This window comes from Ceratotherium simum, chromosome 28 (assembly GCF_057802395.1).
Source record: "Ceratotherium simum simum isolate JZ-2026a chromosome 28, ASM5780239v1, whole genome shotgun sequence".
NCBI lineage: Eukaryota > Metazoa > Chordata > Mammalia > Perissodactyla > Rhinocerotidae > Ceratotherium > Ceratotherium simum.
In genome coordinates this window covers 15,331,236-15,354,609 of record NC_141927.1, presented here as the reverse complement: position 1 = coordinate 15,354,609, position 23,374 = coordinate 15,331,236, and the positions used below count along the sequence as shown (strand labels likewise).

General features: G+C 38.0%; 1 protein-coding gene and 1 non-coding gene across 3 annotated transcripts; both read left to right on the top strand.

Moving 5' to 3' along the window:
• Positions 1 to 44: 44 nt before the first annotated feature.
• Positions 45 to 17,909, top strand: RWDD4 (RWD domain containing 4). Of its 2 annotated transcripts, XM_014786238.2 has the most exons (7): positions 45 to 259; positions 4,652 to 4,732; positions 9,185 to 9,294; positions 9,383 to 9,530; positions 10,812 to 10,929; positions 13,388 to 13,437; positions 16,064 to 17,909. In XM_014786238.2, the coding sequence occupies exons 1-7, from the start codon at positions 236 to 238 to the stop codon at positions 16,094 to 16,096; spliced, it is 564 nt and encodes a 187-aa protein (XP_014641724.1). In that variant the 5' UTR covers positions 45 to 235; the 3' UTR covers positions 16,097 to 17,909. The 2 variants fall into 2 exon arrangements, with proteins under 2 accessions (XP_014641724.1, XP_087274460.1); XM_087418334.1 differs by lacking the exon at positions 4,652 to 4,732 and having other exon boundaries at positions 46 to 259.
• LOC147913327 (U6 spliceosomal RNA) lies at positions 7,049 to 7,151 on the top strand. Its single transcript, XR_015548887.1, has one exon. It is a non-coding gene; the product is annotated as a U6 spliceosomal RNA (small nuclear RNA).
• Positions 17,910 to 23,374: the final 5,465 nt, after the last annotated feature.

Below are 23,374 nucleotides of genomic sequence, written 5' to 3'. Positions count from 1 at the left end.
CAGACGCGCCAGCGCCCCACCTGCCGCGGGCTCCCGTCCCCGCCCCCAGCTCCTGTCGGCGCCTGGGCCCTGCCTGAAGGCCGGGGCGCGCGTGACTCTCGTCGGACCTGGGAAGGGTGTGCCTCTCGACCCGAGGGGGCGGAAGGGGGACGCCCCGGCCTCGGGGCCACTGCTCTCGCTGTGTCTTTGTGGTCGCGAACGCCGTCCGCCCGGGAGGCGCCCCGCGCCTGGCGCGATGAGTGCCAACGAGGACCAGGAGGTGAGTCCCCGGCCTGGGCGCCCCTGTCCCCGCGCAGGCGCGGTGCCACAGCGCCGAGGGAGGGTGGCTGACCCCCTCGAGGCCCGGGTGCAACCCGGCGCCCGGGCGAGCGGCCCGGCACGTGCCCTCGCCCCTGCAGCCGACAGAGCCTGGCTGGGGGGCCCCGAGTGTCCAGGGGTCCTGCGAGGAGAGGCCAGGCCCGAGTGACCCGGTAGGGGTCCGCCTCGGCCTCCCCTCCCCCCGTTTCGCAAACCCCGGGGTCGCCCCAGGTCTCCTTAATAACAAGGATGAGTGTCCTTGGTCTGCGACCCGGTGCACTTGGCTTGCTCACTTGCTCAAATCAATGTGGTGTTAGCGCTTGTGTACTGAGTTGTGCGTGTGGAATCTGATCCCCTTTAAATTTTAAAGTCTGTTGGCTGGTAGGGAGAGAATTAATTGAGTTGGTCAAATTTCTGGTGGAGGAAGATAATGACACTAGCATCCCCGGTTCCTGGCCATATTGTTTGGTGGAATCATTCATTCATCTCATAGTTGTCGAGTGGTTGTGAGGTCTGTTTTGAGCATACATGTATCACCTGAATTGTATGGTTTATGCTCAGATATTTTCTCGTGAAATGCCACTTTGACGCTGAATCATATGATATTAGAATTGGAGGGGATGCTTCAGGTCATCTCGGGGGGAACCTTCTAATTTTGTAATGTGGGCAGATGCAAAGGGTCTACAAAGGTGAAGCGATTGTCCCAGGGCTGCACAGTGAGTCTGTGGTAGAATCAGGGCTAGAATCCAGTCTCCTAGATAAGAAGTAGTTCTCTCTTCATTTAGAATATATTGCTTGGAAGTTAGCACTTTTACATGACAGATGTAATGAAATCTCTGAATTAGAAGTTACGTTTTTTTAAAGACCCAAAGTCCAACAAGCTAGTTGATATCTAAATCCCTTTTAAATATTCTTGTCAGGTGAGTTTCTAAGCCATGGCGTGAATGGTTCTTACTGTGAAGCATGGAGCATATAGTGTAATGTTTCTCAATGTTCGGCCCATGGACCACAGCCTAGAACCATTTGGGTGGTTGACAGAACAACAGATGCCTGTGCTCTACCTCAGATTTACTGAATCAGAATTCCTGTGGTGGGGCCCTGGGATCTGTTTTAATGATAAAATTCCATTCATCTTCCATGTGACTGATTTTCAGATATTTGAAGACAATTTTCCTGGCCTCCTGTTCTCATACTAATAATTCCTTTTAGCTTTTCTCCGGATATGCAGTCTTTTTACTTCCTTACCTCTCCTGGAATTGTGTGTCTGTGGACAGTTATAAGTTTATTTCTATCCTGTTTTAGAATTGTGGCATCACAGTTTTCTGCAGTTAGAGTTACTGTCAACTAAAATCCTTTAAGTGCTTTATGCCAAGCAATTTGTGTTTCCTCTGCTTTACATGTAGGTATCTAAGGACAGGTTCTACCTACCCTGTAAAGTTTCATCTTATTAGATTGTTTGTCAAGGACTTTTTGAATTCTTACTTTGCCACCAGCATGACTCACTGTCCCATCGAGTTGTCATCCACGTATTTGGTAAGCCTGCCTTCAGTTTTTGTTCCTGTCCAAATTATTAATTAAAATATGGGCAAAGACTGAGGACAGAAGGAGTAGCGCTATATTTTGAGTAAGTTTGTTTGTTCCTATGTAGTCTTCTCAGTTATTCTTGAATCCAGTTGAATTCCTCTATTTTTTTCTGTGAAGGTGGGAAGAGAAACCTGAGGGGCCTTGGTGAAATCCAGGCAGACTGCTTTGTGTGTTTCCCTAATGTACCAGTCAGGTTACCCTCTCTAAGAAGGGTTGTTTACATATGTCTTGTTTTGCGGATGCTTACCAAGCCTTCGGGACTCCTCCTTACTCTTCCAGGTTCTCACAAACTATTTCTTTAAAGATCTCTTCTAAAATTTTGTCCATGTAGATCAAGCTCACCCATCTTTAGTTGGTAGAATTCATGACACACATCTGTTTGAAAACTAAAATACGTACCCAAATGTGGTCTGTCTTTGCTTCTCTTCTCAGGAATTGGTCCGTAATCACAGCAATGATTGGGTCTTCTCATTTGAAAGCCCACAATATTCTAAGAAATATTTCCAGCAAGGATTACTAGTTACATTTTCTCTCGAAGTCCTTTTTCCCATCTTGGGTAGATCCTTGTCAAACTTTTTCTAGCTATCTTTTTTTTTTTTTTCTTGGTGAGGAAGATTGTCCCTGAGCTAACATGTGTGCCAGTCTTCCTCTATTTTTGTATGTGGGATGCTGCCACAGCATGGCTTGATGACCAGTGTGTAGGTCCAGGCCCAGGATCCAAACCTGCGAACCCGGGCCACCAAAGCGGAGCACAAACAACCACTACACCACCAGGCTGACCCCCTAGTTATCATTTTTTAAAGTTCTTTTTGAACAAAGCTGGAAGTATCACACTCCCTGATTTCAAAATATACTACAAAGCTATAGTAACCAAAACAGCATGGTACCAGCACAAAAACAGACATACGGATCAATGGAATAGAATCGAAAGCCCACAGATAAACCCACACATCTATGGACAGCTAATCTTTGACAAAGGAGCCAAGAACATACAATGGAGAAAAGAAAGTCTCTTCAACAAATGGTGTTGGGAAAACTGGATAGCCACATGCAAAAAAATGAAAGTAGACCCTTACCTTACACCATACACAAACATTAACTCAAAATGGATTAAAGACTTGAATGTAAGACTTGAAACTATGAAACTTCTAGTAGAAAACATAGGCAGTACGCTCTTCAACATCGGTCTTAGCAACATACTTTCAAGCACCATGTCTGACCGAGCAAGAGAAACAATAGAAAAAATAAACAAATGGGACTACATCAAACTAAAAAGCTTCTGCACAGCAAAGGAAACCATCAACAAAACGAAAAGACAGCCTAACAATTGGGAGAAGATATTTGCAAACCATACATCTGATAAGGGGTTAATCTCCAAAATATATAAAGAACTCATGCATCTCAACAACAAAAAACCTAACAACCCAGTTAAAAAATGGGCAAAAGACCTGAACAGACATTTCTCCAAAGAAGATAGACAAATGGCCAACAGACACATGAAAAGATATTTAATAGCATTAACTGTCAGGGAAATGCAAATCAAAACTACAATGAGATATCACCTCACGCCTGTCAGAATGGCTATAATTAACGAGACAGGAAACAACATGTGTTGGAGAGGATGTGGAGAGAAGGGAACTCTCATACACTGCTGGTGGGAGTGCAAACTGGTGCAGCCACTATGGAAAACAGTATGGAGATTCCTCAAAAAATTAAGGATAGAACTACCATATGATCCAGCTATTCCACTGCTGGGCATTTATCCAAAGAACTTGAAAACACCAATGCATAAAGATATATGCACCCCTGTGTTCCTTGCAGCGTTATTCACAATAGCTAAGACTTGGAAACAACCTAAGTGCCCATCAAGGGACGAATGGATAAAGAAGATGTGGTATATATACACGATGGAATACTACTCAGCCATAAGAAACGATGAAATCCAACCATTTGTGACAACATGGATGGACATTGAGGGTATTATGCAAAGTGAAATAAGTCAGAGGGAGAAGGTCAAATACCGTATAATCTCATTAAGTAGTAGATAATAACAACAACAAACAAATACACAGAGACAGAGATTGGATTGGTGGTTACCAGAGGGGAAGGAGGGCGAAAGGGATAATTGGGCACATGTGTGTGGTGATGGGTTGTAATTAGTATTTGGGTGGTGAACATGATGTAATCTATGCAGAAATAGAAGTATAATGATGTACACCTGAAATTTATGCAATGTTACAAACCAATGTTACTGCAATAAACAAAAAAGAAAAAAATAAATAAGTTTTTTTTATTGTCCTTAAGTGTTTTTACAAGTTTTGTATCATTCTGTGGGAAGGATTCCAAATATAAATAGCATACGTAAATAATGGAGAATTATCGTGCTTCGTATTTCTCATCTCCAAGTTCAATACTCTGTCTACCCCAGGCTCCTCTTCAGCAGAGTGATAAAGGCCACATGCTCTAGAGTTGCTTTAAACCAAATCTTATTTTCCTCCCTGGTAGAAGGAGAAAATAGTATCTTCTTCACAGGGTTGATGTGAGAATTGTATGAGATAATACACTAAGATGCTTAGCAGTGCCTGGCATGTAGTTTTGAAGTATTAGTATAGTGACGTGTTAGTATATACACGTGTGTTATAAACATCAAAAGCCATATAAGTTAGCCAAGTTTTACATAGTTAAGTGGGCTTGAATCAGAAACTAAATACCCTCTATTTCTAAGCCACTTATACCACTGAACAAAACCCTTCTGATTTATTTCTTTCAGATGGAACTGGAAGCATTACGTTCTATTTATGAAGGAGATGAAAGTTTCCGGGAATTAAGTCCAGTTTCATTTCAGTATAGGGTAAGACATGGCATGAATAGGAGCATTTACTACTTTGCCAGAAAAGATTAAAGGATGCTGAAAATGCTGATTTTGTTTTTTAAATTTCGTTTAAATTTATTATGTCTGTAGATTTTCTGAAGCGTTTAAGTGAAAACTCATCACCATGACATCACTTATTTTTAACTTTGAATACTTAACTCAGAACTTTTAAAAACTAAGATAAACTTGTTTTTATTGTAACAATTATAAAATGTTAGAATGGAAGAAACCTTAGAAATTATATGGTTTTGCTTTCTAATCTTAAAGATAACTTCTGTCAGTCATCACTTCCTAAGCTCTGATAGCTGATATGGATAAATATTAGGATTAAAATCCAGGTCTCTATTCTAGGTCTAGTATTCTTTTAACTACGCTATGATATAGTCAAGAAAAGTTGATATTTTCTTAATTCTATATTATCAATATGTGTGAATATTTTTCACATATGTGAAATGTCAATTTTTCTTTAAAATGGAGGTTACTTATAACTCTGTTTTCAACATGAAACAATACCAGTATTTTATTTTGTAATTAAATAATATAAACCATTTATCCAAATGATTGTAAGTAATAATGTTATGGGAAAATTCTTTTGTATAAGATTTATGGTCATTAACATTGTCGCCGTTTTAAATAAATCGTATGAAAAATGATCCTTATACATGATTATTATAGACTCACAGGAAATAAATTCTTTGTAGTTACTTCCTTTAGATACTCTCCTCTCTGCTCAGCTCTTCTCAATTCTCTTTCAAACTCAACACTCCTTACACCTCTCCATGTATATAACAACGAAGAGACTTGTAACAGCCAAAGTTAACAGTGGAGTTAAGTTCTAGGCCCTTCTATCTAATCCAGCTGCCTCCCTAGACTTTCCCAATCACTGCCACTCTCCCCTTAGCAGATGGGAGATTGAGGATTCCCCTCTGCTTTCCTAAATGTCTGCATTAACAACAGCAGTGATTTATTGAGCACAGTATACAGACTGCTGTAGGACCTGTGTGTGTCTCATGGGATGGACACTCTGATGTGTCCCATAGGATGGATTTAAGGGGAATGAAAGGAGAGCTTTGGAGACAGTGTGTTGAGAGTCAGAGAACCTAGGGTACGTTCTGGCTGTGTCCTAGTCGGACCCCTCAGTTTCTGTGCAGACTAGTTCAGTAGCTTCCAAAATGGTTCTCCCCCCTTAGTTCTTTCTTCAGCTTCCCTTACGCTTCACCATTATCCTCCCAGAGACTACTAGTTAGCCCTCCAAAACACATAGTTAGCCCATTCCGGGTTTCTCTTGCCTATAGAATGAGGATTAAATTCCTTAGCTTGACACTCAAGGCCCTTTGTTTGATTCAAACTTCCTCTCCAAACTTGCGCAGCCACTGCCATCCATCCAGACATAATAGCTTGTTAAATATTTCCCTGCTTTTTTTTTTAATACTGTGCCTTTGGGCACATCATTTGCTCTTCCTCTCACCTCTCATCCGTCACGCATCCTGCTTCTTTAATCTCTAACTCATGCCTCCTCTGTGACATATTTGGGCCATGTCTCCCCTCTCTCCCCTGACTGCAAAGTAGAACTGACCATTCCTCATTTCTTCGTACTTTGTTCTGTCACTTTTGAACTTTTAATCATACTGCAGTTAGTGAGTTTTCTAAACGTCTGTCTCCCTTGAAGACAGGAATGGTCTGTCTCTCTGTGTCTTCGGTACCGAGCAGTGTGGGGATGTGGAGTTTGTTTCCGCACACATCTTGAGTATGGACTCAGTGATTGCATAAAGCAGGAACTTTTATTACTTTTTAAATATCTCTGTATTTAAAACACAAGCGTAAGCAACTGCAAGGATGTGCAACTATGACATACAACTATCTACTGGGACTTTGGGGAAAAAAAAAAAGGAGGAAGATTGGCAATAGATGTTAGCTCAGAGCCGGTCTTCCTCAGCACAAAGAGGAGGATTGGCATGGATGTTAGCTCAGGGCTGATCTTCCTCACAAAAAATAAATAAATAAAACTGTTAAAAAAAAAAAAAACACTAGCGTAAACCAATGACGTTAAAAAAAAAAAAACACGAGCATAAACCAATGACGTCCATTATGCAGGTAATCAGCTTATATGGGTATATCAACAGATCCCTAAGTTTATTTGACATAATTTCTAAGTCTCACCTTATGTTGGTACGAGGTGTGATGGAGCGTGAGGAGATGGGAATAAAAAATTCATGGTCATAAAATAAAAGTGAATCAAGTAATAACTTGGGGTAAAAATTTTTTAAATCTTTTTGCTGTTGTTTAGAAATAAATATTTTTTTAAAAAAGCAGCATGTATACTAAAAATATTACAGAGGAGATTAGCATAGCCCTGTGCAAGGATGACATACTGATGCGTGAATCATTCTATAGTTTTATCAGGAAGTCAGCATTTTACAACCATCCCTGTAATGATTGTTTCAGGCATGGATCATTAATGAATGCTGAAACCTTGGGGTGAAAAGTTGAGAAAGAAGATATTTACACTGTTTTGTAGTATCACCCCACAAATTACTTCTTAATTACAAGACGAAAAAGATACTTTTACATTGAAGAGATTTGGGACTATCACCTTAACCAAGTGATCAAACTTAGTATCACCAGTGATGATTCCGGAAGATCTTATGTGCCTCCTTATGCAATGGTACAGGAATATACCACATCACCTATGTAGTATCCTTACCAAAACCATTTAGTCAGGATCTGAACAGAGGGAACAGTCAGGGACATTATACAACAAGAAAACTGGCCTACATTGTTTTTGTCAGAAAAGACATTTAAAAGGTGGGGGACGGGCCGGCTCCGTGGCTTAGCGGTTAAGTGTGCGCGCTCTGATGCTGGCGGCCCGGGTTGGGATCCCGGGAGCGCCCCGAGGCACCACTTCTCCGTCCAACGTGAGGCCGAGTCCCACGTACAGCAACTAGAAGGATGTGAACCTATGACATACAACTATCTACTGGGGCTTTGGGGGGAAAAAACTGAATAAATAAAATCTTTAAAAGGTGGGGGAGAGGGCTGGGGACTGTCCTAAATTAAAGCAAAATAAGAGATTTGACAAGAAAATGTAATCCATGATCCTCCATGGATTATGGATTTGTGGGTTGAGGAGGTGGTTTATTAAAGGATACTTTAGATATGTTTGGGGAACTTTCAATATGGATTATGAATTAGACAGTATTTTTCCATTAATGTTGAATTTCTTGGGCATCATAATGGTATTATGGTTATAAAGAAGAATGTCCTTATTCTTAGAATATTTTACCCATAAATATTTGAGGATATTTCATGATATCTGCACTTACTTTCAAATGGTCCAACAAAAACCAAAGGAAACAAAGTCACATGTGTTGGGGGAGGGAGGTTGATTCTGTAGTAGAGAAGAAGAAAGAGAGAGTACGTGGAGTAAAAGGTGTTTGGTGAATAAGATACATGTCAGTGAGTGTTCATTGTTCTGTTCCAGTTTCTGTATAAAATTAAAATATTTCAAAATAAAAAGTTGGGAAGAGAAAAAAAAAATAGAGAAGACATCTTTAAATTATTCAGGTGAAGGAGGTCAAAAGGCACACACTTCCAATTATAAAATAAATAAGTCCTGGGGATGTAACGTACAACATGGTGACTATGGTTAATAATACTGTATTGTGTAATTGAAGATTGCTAGGAGAGTAGATCTTAAAAGCTCTCATTACAAGAAAAAAAAGTTTGTAACTATGTATGGTGATGGATGTTAACTAGATTTACTGTGGTGATCATTTCACAATATATACAAATATCAAATCATTATGTTGTATGTCTGAAACTAATGTAAAGTTGTATGTCAGTTATACCTAAATAAATAGGAAAAAAATTTATTCAGGAGTTGCTGTTCAGCCTAAGGCATTCCTTTTCCTTATCTTTTTGCCTTTTCCTTTTTTCTCTAAATTTTACATTTTGTTTTCTAGTCTCTTGAGATTGTGCTAATGCATATTGATTTACTTATTTTTAATGCCTCATCATTTAGCAATTGAAAAACTTAGGATAAAGATGAGGAATTTCAAGTTTGTAGATTATTATTTTTGTCCATTCTCTTCCTGTTCCCCACTTGATGTCTTATCTTTGTCCTCAGAAACTTTTCATGAAACAAAAAAATATATAAGACATAGCCTTGGTACTGAAAAAAGCTGGAGGGCTGGTCGGAGAGACAGGCCGTGTACATCAAGTAAAGCTGTTAAGACAGACTAGGAATGAGTTAAAAGTCAGACTGTTTATACTGCCCTCACCCGCTGCTGGGTCTTAGCCCATGCCCCTGAAGTTTTCAAAATATTACATTTCTAATCTGATCATGAGTGTTGGAAAGAATTCATCATTTTAAAGATAATTTAATGTTCTTTGTATCAGTTTTTACAAGTCTAAGATTTCCCTTTTCTTCAGATAGGTGAAAATGGTGATCCCAAAGCCTTCTTAATAGAGATTTCCTGGACAGAAACATATCCCCAAACACCTCCAATTATATCTATGAACGCTTTTTTTAACAACACGATGTGAGTAGCGTTTCATTTTCACTGTTTGGTTTTTCTTTAACACTCTCTTTCACTTTTCTCTTAGCAATATATTTCTTGTGCTTTATAGATCGTCAGCTGTAAAGCAGAGTATATTAGCCAAGTTACAGGAGGCAGTGGAAGTTAACCTCGGGACCGCAATGACCTATACGTTGTTTGAATATGCCAAGGACAATAAAGAGCAGTTCATGGAGAATCACAACCCTGTTAATTCTACGGTGAGCATTTGATTGGTTTCTGCCAGATTTTTTTGTTGTTTTGGTTTTACTGTGCTAGTAATTAACTGTTACTAGTTACTATCTTTTAAAAACTGGAAGGAGGGGCTGGCCCAGCGGTGTAGCTGTTAAGTTCGCACACTCTTCTTCGGCGGCCTGGGGTTCACAGAATCAGATCTCAGGCACAGACCTACGCACCGCTTATCAAGCTATGCTGTGGCGGTGTCCCATATAAAGTAGAGGAAGATGGGCATGGATGTTAGCCCAGGGCCAATCTTCCTCAGCAAAAAAGAGGAGGATTGGCAACAGATGTTAACTCAGGGCTAATCTTCCTCACAAAACAAAAAAAAAGTAGGAGACTTTGTGTTAGATTTAAAGTGAGAGTTACATCTGAGTTAAATAAGAAAAATGAATTTTAGATTTCTTACCATCTATGTAACTTCAAAAATGAAATTTTTGGGCCGGCCCCGTGGCTTAGCAGTTAAGTGCGCACACTCCGCTACTCGCGACCTGGGTTCGGATCCCAGGCGTGCACCGACGCACTGCTTGTCTGGCCATGCTGAGGCCTCATCCCACATACAGCAACTAGAAGGATGTGCAACTATGACATACGACTATCTACTGGGGCTTTGGGGAAAAAAAAGGAGGAGGATTGGCAATAGATGTTAGCTCAGAGCCGGTCTTCCTCAGCAAAAAGAGGAGGATTAGCGTGAATGTTAGCTCAGGGCTGATCTTCCTCACACAAAAAAAAAAAAAATGGAATTTTATTCTCTAGATTTTACCCTTCATATAAGACTAGAATACTTCATGGGCCCGCCAAAACTGAGCTATTGTAGAACCAAATATTTTTCAAAATTTGTTTAATGTCTTCATAAAGCTTAGAGAATTTCTTATGTAGTGCTAAAATACGTGTGAAATTACTTTGTCCGTGAGGCTTATTTAATTGTAAATACTCTTGCCACAGTTCAATTTGAAGATGTTGCTGCTTAAGGAAACGTTATTAAATAAGAAAAATAATATTTTATTTCTAGAATTATTTTCAGAAATAACCTTTCTTCTTTCTCAGGGACCTGGTTATAATAATAGAACTAATATGTCCTTTGATGTGAACTTTTAGAAGAGTGAAACCAGTGTGCTAAGGTCACCTGATCTAATAAATGAATAAATGAATATGATAATATGCGATGCTTTTACTTCACAGATCTAAAAATTAGAGGTAGCCATATTTAGTGCAATTCAGTAAGTTTTAAAGCATGAGTCTAAGAATTATTTCTTTTTTTCTAGACATCCATAAGCAATATCATCTCTGTTGAAACTCCTAATACAGCCCCATCAAGTAAGAAAAAAGACAAAAAAGAACAACTTTCAAAAGCCCAGAAACGTAAGCTGGCAGATAAAACAGGTTTGTGTTATTTTCTTTTTCTTTTATAACGCAGATAAATGAGTTGCTTTTTAGTGTGATATGGGTACTTAATAAGTAGATTTAGAAGATTAGCTCTCTATTCTTGGAACACTTGGATCAGAGACGGTCTTAGGTCACAGATATATATTGAAAATATATATTACTGCTCACCACCAGAGGTAACCATCTGAGAAGAAGGTAACTGAGTGGCAAAGTAACTATAAATGAGTCTTAAGATTGAGAAACATAGACTAGTATACAAAAGCGTGTCCTACTTGTACGCTTTCTGACGTGTTTGGGATTTTCCTATTTGTTCACCTCTATAGCAGATATGTGTGTTATTGAAAATTTGTTGAAAAGTAGCTTTTATTTGAAATGAAATCTGGTACACATTAGATCTTAGCACAATAAATAATGTAATGTTTTTGTTTGCAGTTGACTTCTTTATACAACAACAATAAGATTTAAGAATAGAATTCCTGTGTGTCCTAAACCAGAATCATCTGGTCTGGACCTTTAGAAGAGCATCATAAACTCCAGCTCATATCACCTATAATATTTGATCCCTTTTCTTTATTTAACCTGAATATTTGCAAATTTATATCACCTTGTAACCTTTTTTTCAGTTAAGGAAAATGAGGACATTGCCATGTGTGCATATGTACATTTATATACATATACACAAGTGTGTGTATGTATACTTGCGTCTGTATGTGTGTGTTATTGGTGTAAGGTTACAAGCTGCCCTTTATTGAGAAGAACTGACCCTTTTACTTTGGTGAGGAGGTTTAAAATAATGCCCTTTCTTTTATAAAGTGATGGTAGTTTTTTGGTTGTTTATGTTTTATTTAATGTCATCTGTGGCAGAATAAAAAGGTAGCAACTCTCTGTTGGCCCTCAAAACACATTTTTGAAATTATAACAGTTTGCGAAATGAAAAATCTGAGAATGCGTTATACCTAATGTCAAAGCAGCATTAAAGTATAAACAACTAAAGCAGTGAATTGTTAGCCATTATAATCTGTTTCCTAGAATTCTGGCAAATCTGTTTTTGGAACGTTTTAGCATCTGTGTCAGTTAGTTCGTTACCTATTGCATACATAATGACCTATGGTCATTCCCTTTCATTAATCCCTCCCCACCTCCATCTTCTTGATGATGCCCACCTAAAAGTCATTATCTTCCTATAATTATGCTTGAGGAGTTTGTGACTTGGAGCTTGCATTCTAAATAAAACTTAAATGGGACAGTCACAGCACTTTTGGTAAGTTTTGGTTACCAAAGTTGGTGCTCTGCCCTCCTGCCGCTCATAACCAGTAACCAGTGGGATAAGATTTTATTGGCGTGAAGAAGAAAGGAACCATTAGCATCTAAAATTGAGCTCCAGTAATATTGCTTCTCTCCTATAAGAATCATGGGGTTACTTTCTGTTTCCCTTGCTGTAAAATTAATGGTCTTGTTTTGAATGAAGATTTTGAAGGTTTCATAAAATGAGATAAATATAGATTTATTAAGCATAAAGGAAATCAAGTCATTTTAAATAGAAGAATTTTTAAATAGAAGAATTTTTAGATTGTGTTTATTTACAGTCATGTGTTGCTTAATGATGGGGATGCCTTCTGAGAAAGGCATCAGGCGATTTCGTCCTTGTGCGAACATCATGGAGTATACTTACACAAACCTAGATGGTATAGCCTCTACACACCTAGGCTGTATAGTACTAATCTTATGGGACTACCATCGTATATGTGGTTCGTCGTTGACCGAAACATCGTTATGTGGCACATGACTATATTAAACTCTGCTTTAAATTTGAATATTCTATTGAAAGAATGATATGAGTTTGTAAATTAGAAATTCTGATATAAAGGTTGAGCTTGTTTTCAAGCCCTTCCAACAGATTAAAGCCCTGATTAAAGAATGTCAGATTAAATAATGAATATTTTATCAGAGCACAGCAGTTTAATAAATAAGTCTACCAGGCCTCCTCCTTGGCTTGAAGCCAGACGTTTGTTCATAAGGCATTTTGTCTTGAACCTAACTTGCTAGTGTGAAGCACTAACTCATGAAACAGTGAGTAAGCCAGGACCTTGTGCAAAGCAGTAGAATCTTTGTGCAAACTCGTGAAACTACTAAGCTGATTGGCTGCGCTTGCTGGTGTTACCAGCTCACCTCCATACGTTTTCCTTGATGTCAGGTTTTGTCTTGAATGGAAATAGGGGAATGTGAAGTGGGGGGTACACCTGAAACGTTTGGCAGCTATTCCTGGGAGAACAATGCTTTCAGTTCACAATGATGATAGACTATTTTTCCAACTTAGTAATATGTGATTTAGGTTTTTGATCTATTTGTTGTGTAGAATAGTATATAAAATCTTTATTATTATTATTAAAATATTAATTAATTAAACAATTACTAATTGGTCTTAGAAATCAAGTTAACTGTTTTTATCCTCTAGATCACAAAGGAGAACTTCCTCGAGGATGGAACTGGGTTGATGTGGTGAAGGTATATAATGTTTATATTCTAGTCTTCAAAAATTGTTATAACTGTTGCCATCAAATAATGAAATTTGTATTTTCCCATTTTCTCCCCCTCAACCTTTGGATTTTACTGGGATGTCTGTTTCCTTTTTTACATTCAGCATGTAAGTATTTTTGAAATATCCTTCACATTCTTCTCTTCCCTGTACCTTCAGTTTTAGATTTTCTTTTTTTAAATAGTGGAAAATCTGTAGAAGTAAGTTATAACTACAATAAAGTTTAACTGTATATGTAAGTACATCTTAAGAATGGACATGTTTAAATATGACTGTAAGTTGGTTACAATATGGAAACTGAAGAAACAAGTCACAGAAAGGAATGCTTTGATTTCTCAGTAGAAATTATAGAAATTAAGTATTTTTTTAGGGCAGACCCTAGATGTAGTTTCCCATCATTATCGAGAAGGATTTTCTGTTTTTGTTGTTTAAAATTATTTACTTTCCATTTTGAATTTTTTTTTGCCAACTTAATGTTTCTCTGGCAGTATTTGTAGTTTCAAATATATTAAACTGATATTTAACACAGTAAGTTAATTCTCTTTGTAGGACTTCATGAAATGAGTTTTGCATGCCAATTAGTGCCACTACTGCTGTGAGAAGTAATTAATATGATCCAAGGGTAGTTAAAGATTAGGATTTTAGTGAGGACCTACAAATATGGGTAATTTACAAGCAGTATATTCTTCAAGTTTATTTTAAAGTCAGCTGTTTGGACCGTGGGATGCCTTTTCTATAGAAACTGTTTAAAGTAATCTTTGTGCTTCTAAAATCTGGTATAAAAGTATTACCTGGCAGTAGGGAGCCCTGAGCTGTGATGGGAATAAAGAAACAGTATTTCTTCTCACCTTCTTGGGCGAGAAGCTGACCGTATACAGGATTTCTGTATGGGTGAAGCTTCTCTGGCATTCTCTCATTTGCTCGGGTCCCCTACACTGGTGCTTGATAGCTACTTCGTGTTGTCCGGCTAAGTCTGTTCTCGAAATGCTCCATGCTCCAGACTGAGCTATTCCCTAAATCAGGATGAGAATGCATCTTTTCAGTGCAGCAGATCTCAGCTGAAAGGGAGAGGAAAAAGAATCTGACTAATCCAAAGAAGGATAGAGCGCCTTCTTCCCCAGCTCCAGAAGTTCAGGTTTTTGTTTGTTTTTAAGAGAGTCCTTGTTAATATAAATTAGAATTAAAAATTAAATTAGAAATTAGAATTTTAAGCTACAAAAGAAAGTAAAATGTAAATAATCCAGTAATCTTGGGAGATTGGGAAAGATATTTTTAAGAAGGAGGTTACCACCCAGACACGGTTTGGACTCAGAATCCAATACCCTAAGCTACTGGTTCCCCAGTGTGGTCTTTGGACCCCTGGAAGGTCCTGAAGGCTCTCTCAGGGGGTCTGCAAGGTCAGAACTATTTGCATTGTAATATTAAGGTGGTGTTTGCCTTTTTACTCCTTCTCTGATGAGTGTACAGTGGCATTTACCAGGGGCTGCGTGAAATGTGGTGATGCCATTACTAATATTCTTCTGTAACAGCACTAATAGAATGTGTGCTTTTATATTCTTGTGTTTTCTGTAATTTTCTAAGGTAGTAAGTAAGTTTAGGATCTAAGTATGTGCATTTTTATTTTAACTCAGTTTGTTCTTAGTACTTGTACTGTGTTCTTATTAGCTGTCTTCCATTATACCTGCCTTTCTGTAGAAGCAGATCTGTGAAAACCCAGCTGTCTTCTACTGAGCTAGATAATGAGATTTGCCAAAATGTAAAATAACACTACTCTTTGCCTTAAGTTTTTGTTGCTGTTTTAAAAAATGCAGTTTTTTATTTAAAAAAATGTTACTGGATTATCATATAATGGGTTTACTGTTATTTTTACATGAATTAAATTTCTTAGTTTTAATTTTAAATGCAGTAGGTATAACTTACATTTTTGAAAAAGCTCTTTAGGATTCTCAACTTTTAAGAGTGGAAAGAGGTCCTGGGGCCAAAAGGTTTGAGGACTGCTACCCTTAACAGTTTCTGCTTTTTACAGCTCTCCACATTCTCTGGGGTTCTTGGGGTTTGGGTTAAATGGGGATTTTTTAGTGGCTGGTCTTTATTCTGGTCAGAATTACCTTTGTGTTCTTTGGGGATTTTATCTGTCCCCCGCCCATTTGCCAACTCCTGCTGTAGACTATACTTTAAGAATTGTCTGATTAAGATGATAAATGTCTTTTGTTTTTTATCACAACTAAAAATTTTAGAAATTAAAAAAAGAATTTATTGTTTATGATAGAAAACAGAAATAGAAGATATCATTCATTTTATAAATGACACCTTTTATATAATCTTGATTCCAATTTATATATCTTGGAAAGCTTCAAGGGACTTTTTTGCCCCCTTTTTCTGTTGAGGTTATATTTGTAAAGAATCCTTTTTAAAGTAGCGAAGCCTGAAGTTGAAAAGTAATTGTGTATGGTAAAAGCTGTAAATGGCTTAGTTACTTGAACCTTGTTGTCTGTTCTCTTAACTAAATATTTACGTTTGATATTAAGTGGAAATAATGAACTCATAATTTGATAGCTTAAACTTGTTAAACATTTCTTTTATCTTTTTTTATAGTTAAGCAAAACTGGCTCTAAAGATGATGAATAGTGCTTGGAATTTGAGACAAGAGAAGAGCATCCTTTAAAAAGTAAACTGGGTTCAAAATCTTTTGTTACTCTTCTGGTATTGAGGTGGCTTTTTATAAAACACATTTTTTTTTTGTATGTTTCTTACATAAAAAATGTTTTAAGCTGAACATGAAGAGATCTGGTTGTATTAAATTATTTTCACAAACTTGCCTTAATAAAAGATGAAAATGTTACTGTTTAGAATACTTTATGAAGCCTGTTGAGCTTTGGAAATGGACAAATATGGGGGAATAAAAAAATAATGCATGTTAATTTATATCGTCTTATTCTAGTGGACGTGATTTGTTTTTAAAGGAATAGGAAGTCCTTTTCAAACTCTCATCCCAGTGGAGCAGCATACTGAGTGAACAGTTACTCCACAGCATGACCCACACTAACAGGCTTCTTGTCTCAATAAACTCTTCATCTCTTCTTTCTCTTAGTTACTGAAGCATAAATTGCTTCAGAGAAACTTAAATACTGCTATTTGAACTTTATACATAATATTCTTTGTAGTTCCTTTTAATTTTCCAAGGGTGAACTGCTTCTCTTTAATAAACATCTGTTTATTCTGTTCTCTTGGTTTGGGTCACAGTGTTTGATCATGAGGGCTTTCAGTGGTACGTGTACTATGAAAATATAAAAACGAATCTGCCAAATACATTAGAAGGCGTTTGAATAGAAGTGCTGATTCCTATTGAAGACATTTCTCTTTGTTGCATTTACCAAGATGGGAGTAAAAGATGCCTTAATATTTAATTTTTGTATTGTTGGAGACAATGGTTTTAATAGATTCCTATTTATCTGCTATTATGTATTTTTAGTTGTTTGGTAACTGAGGTCTTCTAAATGGTTTAACATAAAACCACATTTTAAGTCTTGTTGCTTTTCAAGTATCCAAATGTATTTCTCAGCCCAAGCATCTTTGTAGTAATAGATATAGAAGCCTTTCAAATGCTGAACTGTGGTACATGTTTGTTGTTTTTTAAATCATTAATAGAGGAGACTATTAGTACAGTTTTACCAGGAAGGTATTGACGTGTGTGTGCGATTTACAGTGATTCTGTATATGCTCCCCAGCCTTAAAAACACTTAGCACTGCTCTGTGGTGTCTGGAAGGGTAGATTGTTGGTTCCTCCAATTATACCTGTGCAGCTTAGGTCTCAGTTTTTAAAGAATAATGAACTTTTAGAGAAATTTCCTTAACACAAGAGCAATTTGAATAGTATCCATGCTTTTTACTGGGTTAACATTAGCTTCAGTTAAATAGTTTGAATTGTTAAGTATAATTACAGTGAAGAAGTTGAATCTCATTTTCAAAAGCTGAATCACATTTTATTTCTTGAGCTAATATGATAGAAACATTAAACTTCAGAACCACTGGGGTATACCAACTTTTGTTTTGGGATTGTGTGTGTAGTTTTTGTCATGTTGATTTATTTGCTTGTTTTTTAAAAAAGCTGAAACTGTCACATCTGCTAATGGGAGAAAATACTTTGTTTTGCTGTGAAGATTCTGAAGTTGTTCAGGCTTATCGTGGTTCATAGATTACAAAGAATAATGCTAGTTTAATGCCAGTGAACTATTTTTACTCTTTTTATATGAAATGTACAAATTTCGGGGGGTGATGGTGGCAGTGGTGCCTCCTACTACCTTGTGTAAAACACCTGAACATCCTCATCAATACTGCCATCATCTGCTTAATACTCCCGGTATATTTTCTCAAAGTCTGTTTACTTAAAATTATATGAAGTGACATAATTAATGAGCAATAAAATCTGAATTGCACACAATGATTTTTCTACCTGTTTTATTTCAGATCACTTGAGAGAGTTGTTGATTTTATAACTCTGCATAGACTTGTAGCGCAAGATGTACCCTCTTGCTAGAAATTGTTCAAAATGTTGGATTAAAAAATATATTTTTTTAAATGAGCTGACAAGAAACTAAGAAATACCTAGAGTCTAAAAAATTAAATGAATGTTGGAACCTGAAGGTTAAGGACAGCTTCAGTTTTCACAGCTTCAGGGGACCCTGAAGACAGGAGGTGAAATCCAGGATCAGCCCAGGGTAAGGAGTCACACATGCACATGTGTGCGCACGCACACACACACACAGCATACACAAGTCTGAAACCTCTCCCTCAGCGGGGACCCTGAGGAAGAGTTCCTGTCTTGAACTTTGGGTCTAGATGGGGTGGTAAAATGTAAATAAACATGCATGTATTCTCCTGACCACTTAGAACAAGTTACCTCGCACTTGGATTTCAGCTCCAATTCTTCCCATGTAGGTGTTCTAAACAACCCTCAAGCCAGGATTTTAGTTTAAAGTGGTACCAAGTGGGTAGCATCTCTGGGCAACTGGTAGAAATGACCACAAATCTGCTCTGGAAGAACCCACCTTCAACCCAGGCCTCAAAGAAGCCCCACGAGTAGACTGCGTGGAATGTGCGCTGTCAGTCAATGCACGGAAGCAGGGCGTTATGAGAGCATGCTGAAAAGAATGGGGAATAAGGGCCTGGAGGATATATTGATAGTACAGACTCTGAAGTATTAAGAGGAAATTGAGGAAGGAGCAAGAAACTGTTAAAAATCCTCAAGCAGATTTGGAAAAGAACCAAATAGAACTTCTCAAAATGAGAAAGAAAATCATTGAAATTAAAATTACAGAGGAAGAGGAGTATTGCTTGCGAAGTGTACTTTCGCAAATGAGAAGTGTATAAATACCCTGTGGAATGAAAGGGGCACTACACTTGCATTTTGGATTTTCTCTCTATTGTAGCATGAGAGTCTCAGTCATTCCCCGTCCTTTCTCCACAGGCCCCAGCATTCTAGGTTAGTTGGGTGACTCAAGCTTTCACGAAGTTCTGCTTGATACCATGCGTGTGCCTGCCCTGCGCCTTGTTTCAGAAGAGAACAATTGTGACAAGGAATTGGCCAGCGCTTCCAGAGGACTGTCTGTGATAGCTTTATAAATAATTAATAGATTAAAAATCATGCTATGTAATAATAGAGAGTTGTTTTATTTGTTTTGCCATTGTATATTATTCCACAGAGGAAAGAATAGAACAAGAGGCATTATCTGGTAGGGGTTTCCTGGTAATCTGATTCTGTATTTCAGTGTTTTCAATTGTGTCTCAAAATAATAAGGAAGTGATGTATGATCTAAAGTGTTCTTAAAACTGCAGTTTGTGATCCATTCATGAAGAAATTAATTGAGGCTGTTTACCAGCAATTTTTCTAAAGGATTGGAAGAGAATAGAATTGAACAAAAGTACCAGCGTATATACTACATGTTGTAGGGGTATTTTATGTGTGTGAAACTTGTTTCAGTTTTGGCTGTGTATGTGTGGGTACTAGGTAAAATTTATTTCTTAAACTAAGTCATGGCAAAGAAAGAGTTTCAAAGCTGCTGATCAGAGCATGCAAAAGATGCAACAAATTTTATATGAAAATTGTTAATTTTTAGAAATACAAAATGTGCTTTTCAAAATACCAAGAACATTTGCTGTTGATTTTGCATTATTCCTCAAGACCAATTGAGGAAAGCTATGTTGCATAGTATAATGGGGAAGGAGCAATACGTTTGATTTAGAGTAGGTTCTTTTAATGACTTCGTAAATTTGTAATAATGAAAAGTCTTTTCTTCTCTCCCCCACCTCAGCCCCCCCAGTAATGAAAATTCTTGCATGACAATTTTTGCTTATATGAAGAACTGAAGAGATCATATAAGAGCTAATGCCTGAATAAATAATTTTAGTAGCTTTAATTTCTTACCAATAAGAACCCAAAATAAACTTAGTTCGCTTTTCCAATCATTTCTAGAGGAATAATCATTTTCTTCCTGAGTTTCCTATATAAATCTACTTTCCAAAATGTCAGGCTGATGGCCTTGCAGGACATATGGTCATGTCCAAAACATCCATGACCATATTTGGTCTGTGACAAATGGTTTTGGACAGGACCAAATATCAAAGACCTTTTGGCATGGACCCAATGTCTCCATGGACGTTTTGGACAGGACATAAGATGACCAGATATCAGGGACCCTTTGGCATGTACCAAATGTCTGATGAATGTTTTAGACAGGACCAGGTGTCTGCTAATCAGCTGATGGTGGTGACAAAATAGGAAACACTCCCACCCCTGCCCATTTCCCCCTATTTACTGCTGGCATCTGGGAAGTTCTAAGTGACCCTGCAAGTTTCTCTGTGGTCTCCTGGAGCTACACTATGTCCTTTTCTGTTGCTTCCACAAAGATTTGGCCTATTGGGACACTATTCTTGATATTTTAAATAACAAGCCATCTCTATGCTCAGTTCCTTCTCCTTTCATTAACAAAAGAGAATGCAACTTAGAAAAGGAAACTGTTCACAGGAAAAAAATGCAGATGAAAACATTTGGCTTCATAATTAAGTGGTTAGAAATTAAGCTTGAAAGCCTTAATCTTATGACAGTGTTTAGAGTACAGAAAGATAAGGAGAAAGATTTTCATGTAATATGTGGAATTACAGAGGACCAGTCATACTGTGTGTAGACTGAAGACCTTCCTCTGATGTGCTCACACTTCATTCTCCTGCTCCCATTGCAGGGTGAAACTGAATATTTGTTTTTACAGAGGGCAGGTGGTATTCTGAATGACTTACTATCCAACTCATTTGTGAAGGAACATACCAAGTTTTGGACCTTTGCATCCTGGGAAAATGTTAATCCCTCCGTAACCGTGGGCACTCCAGGACCAGTTCAACTGACCCCATCTTATCAACAGAGTAGGTAAGAGTGGTTATTCAGGAACTGACACCCTTGTCCAGTTCAGACCATTTGAGACCACCAAACCATCAAGTTGGCCCCAGGCAAATGCTCGATAAGTGACCTTTTGACATCAAGGAGCTAAAAACTTCAACCTCAGATCACGGTAACGCCACCATTTTGTGAACGTGTCCTATGAAGAGGCATGAAGCTTGACTACACTTGCGCAGATCATCAATTATCTCTCTTCTTACCTCCAATCATCTCTCTCCACACTTTAGACCGCCCTACCCTTCATCTCATAAATTTTGCCCCAAACCCTGGATTGGGAGACAGATCTGAGAGACATGCCCCTGTCTCCTTGCAGATCAATCTCGCAAAATAAAGCTGATTTCTTTCCCAAAAGCTGATGTCATAATAATTGGCTTTTTTAATGTGCATCAGGCAAGAGAACCCCAATTTTGTGCAGCAACACTGCTGAGGTTTCAGTGGAAGCAAACACTTTATTAATCCCTACATTCCTTTCACTGTCTGTTTTGTACTGTAAATTCACATCTTTTTCAAATTCTACCCAATAGTATGCTTTTTTTAAAAACACCAAAATGAAAGAAATTAAAAACTGTTGAAAACTTTTCCTCCTTTTTTCTGTTCTATTTGTCTAAGGATCACTAAATCTAGAATTGGTCAGTTTGCCATTTCACTTGATAAATGCTGAATACACTACCTAAATATTTCTTACCTTCCAGGGGCTGCTCAAAGATAACCTTTCAAATTGATGGATGTTAGTTATTTAAAATCTTCACGGTAACTGAGAAGTCATGGAGTTTGGTTATAAGAATGTCCATCCATCTGCAAAAAGAAGGACTTAACTCCCTCTACGTGGTAACAAATGCCATCTGTTAAATTTTTCCTTTAGTTTCTAAAGTTTTCTTTTGTATGTCAATGTTTTAAAATTCCTTATTAAATTTTAATTTTTATCAAAGTCATACGTATAGGTGGTTTTAGAAGTCAAATAGGTCTACAAGGCTTTTAGTGTAAAAAGACCATTTTCCCTGCCACACTCCTCCCCCCGATTCCCACTCCACATAGGTACTGCTTTCAACAATTTTGAGCTGAACCTGGCCCAGCAGACCCTGGTCTGCGGTCTGCCGCTGTCTGTGACCTCGGCTCCCATGACCGTCCACCATGCTCCTGCCTCATGGCCTTTGCTCCGCTCGTGCGTCTGCCTGGGACTCTTTCCCTCAGGTAGTCACATGGTTAACTCGTTCGCCAGACCTTCACTCGTTCACCTTCGGATCTTTCCTCCAAGTCTGTTTTTCACCCTGAGTAAGGTAGAAAGCCTCTAGAGGGTTTCCCCCCAACTTCATTGAGATATAGTTGTCGTGATCATTGTGTAAGTTTAAGGTGTAAAGTGTGATGATTTAATACACTCACTATTGCGCAGTGATTACCACAATATGATTAGCTAACACCTCCATCACCTCACATAATTATTTGTGTGTGTGTGGTAAGAACGTTTAGGATCTACTTGCTTAGCAACTGTCAGGTGTGTAATACAGTATAGTTAACTGTAATCACCAAGCTGTGCATTAGGTCCCCAGAACTTATTCATCTTACAGCTGGAAGTTTGTCCCATTTGACCAACATCTCCCCGGTTCTCCCTACCCCCCAGCCCTTGGCAGCCACCAGTCTGTTTCTGTTTCTGTTTCTATGAGTTGGGCTTTTTTAGATTCCACATACAAGTGAGATCATACAGTATTTGTCTCTCTCTGTCTGGCTTATTTCATTGAGCCATGATGCCTTCGAGTTCCATCGGTGTTGACGCAAATGGCAGCGTTTCTTGCTTTCTCATGATTGAATGATACTCCATTGTTTGGAGGGTTTTCAGCAGAGGAATGAGGCAATCTAACTTATGTTTGAACAGTTTATTATGGCTTCCGTGTTGTGAATTGACTGAAGCAAGAGGGAAGACAAGGAGACCAGTTAGGAAGCCATTGCAGAAACGTGGGTGAAAATAATGATGGCTGGAACTAGGGTGGGAGGTGGAAGTGAGTGAGAACTGATCAGTGTCTGGATATATACTGAAAGTACTGCTGACAGGATTTGCTAATGGACCAGATGAAGGATGTGGGAGAGAGACGCATCAAAAATGACTCCTAAGTTTTTGACCTGAGTAATTGCAAAAAATCAATTGATAGAGACATTAATTCTCCTCAAATTATTCTATAAATTTAAGGTAATTTCAGTGAAATTGCAACTCGATTTTTAAAAGAAAGAAACAAGCCGATCCAGAAGTTCTCAAGGAAAACTAAGCATAGTAGAATAGCCAGAAAAAATGTTGAAAAACAAGGTTAATAAGGCGAGGTTAGTTCTACCAGTTAATAAAACATTTCAAGCAACAGGAATTAAAGTGATAAGGTGCTGGCATCTGCTCCCATCAATGAAATAAAATAGAGTCCAGAAATAGACCTAAATATAAGCAGAAATTTATGATAGCTCTGTAGAAAATA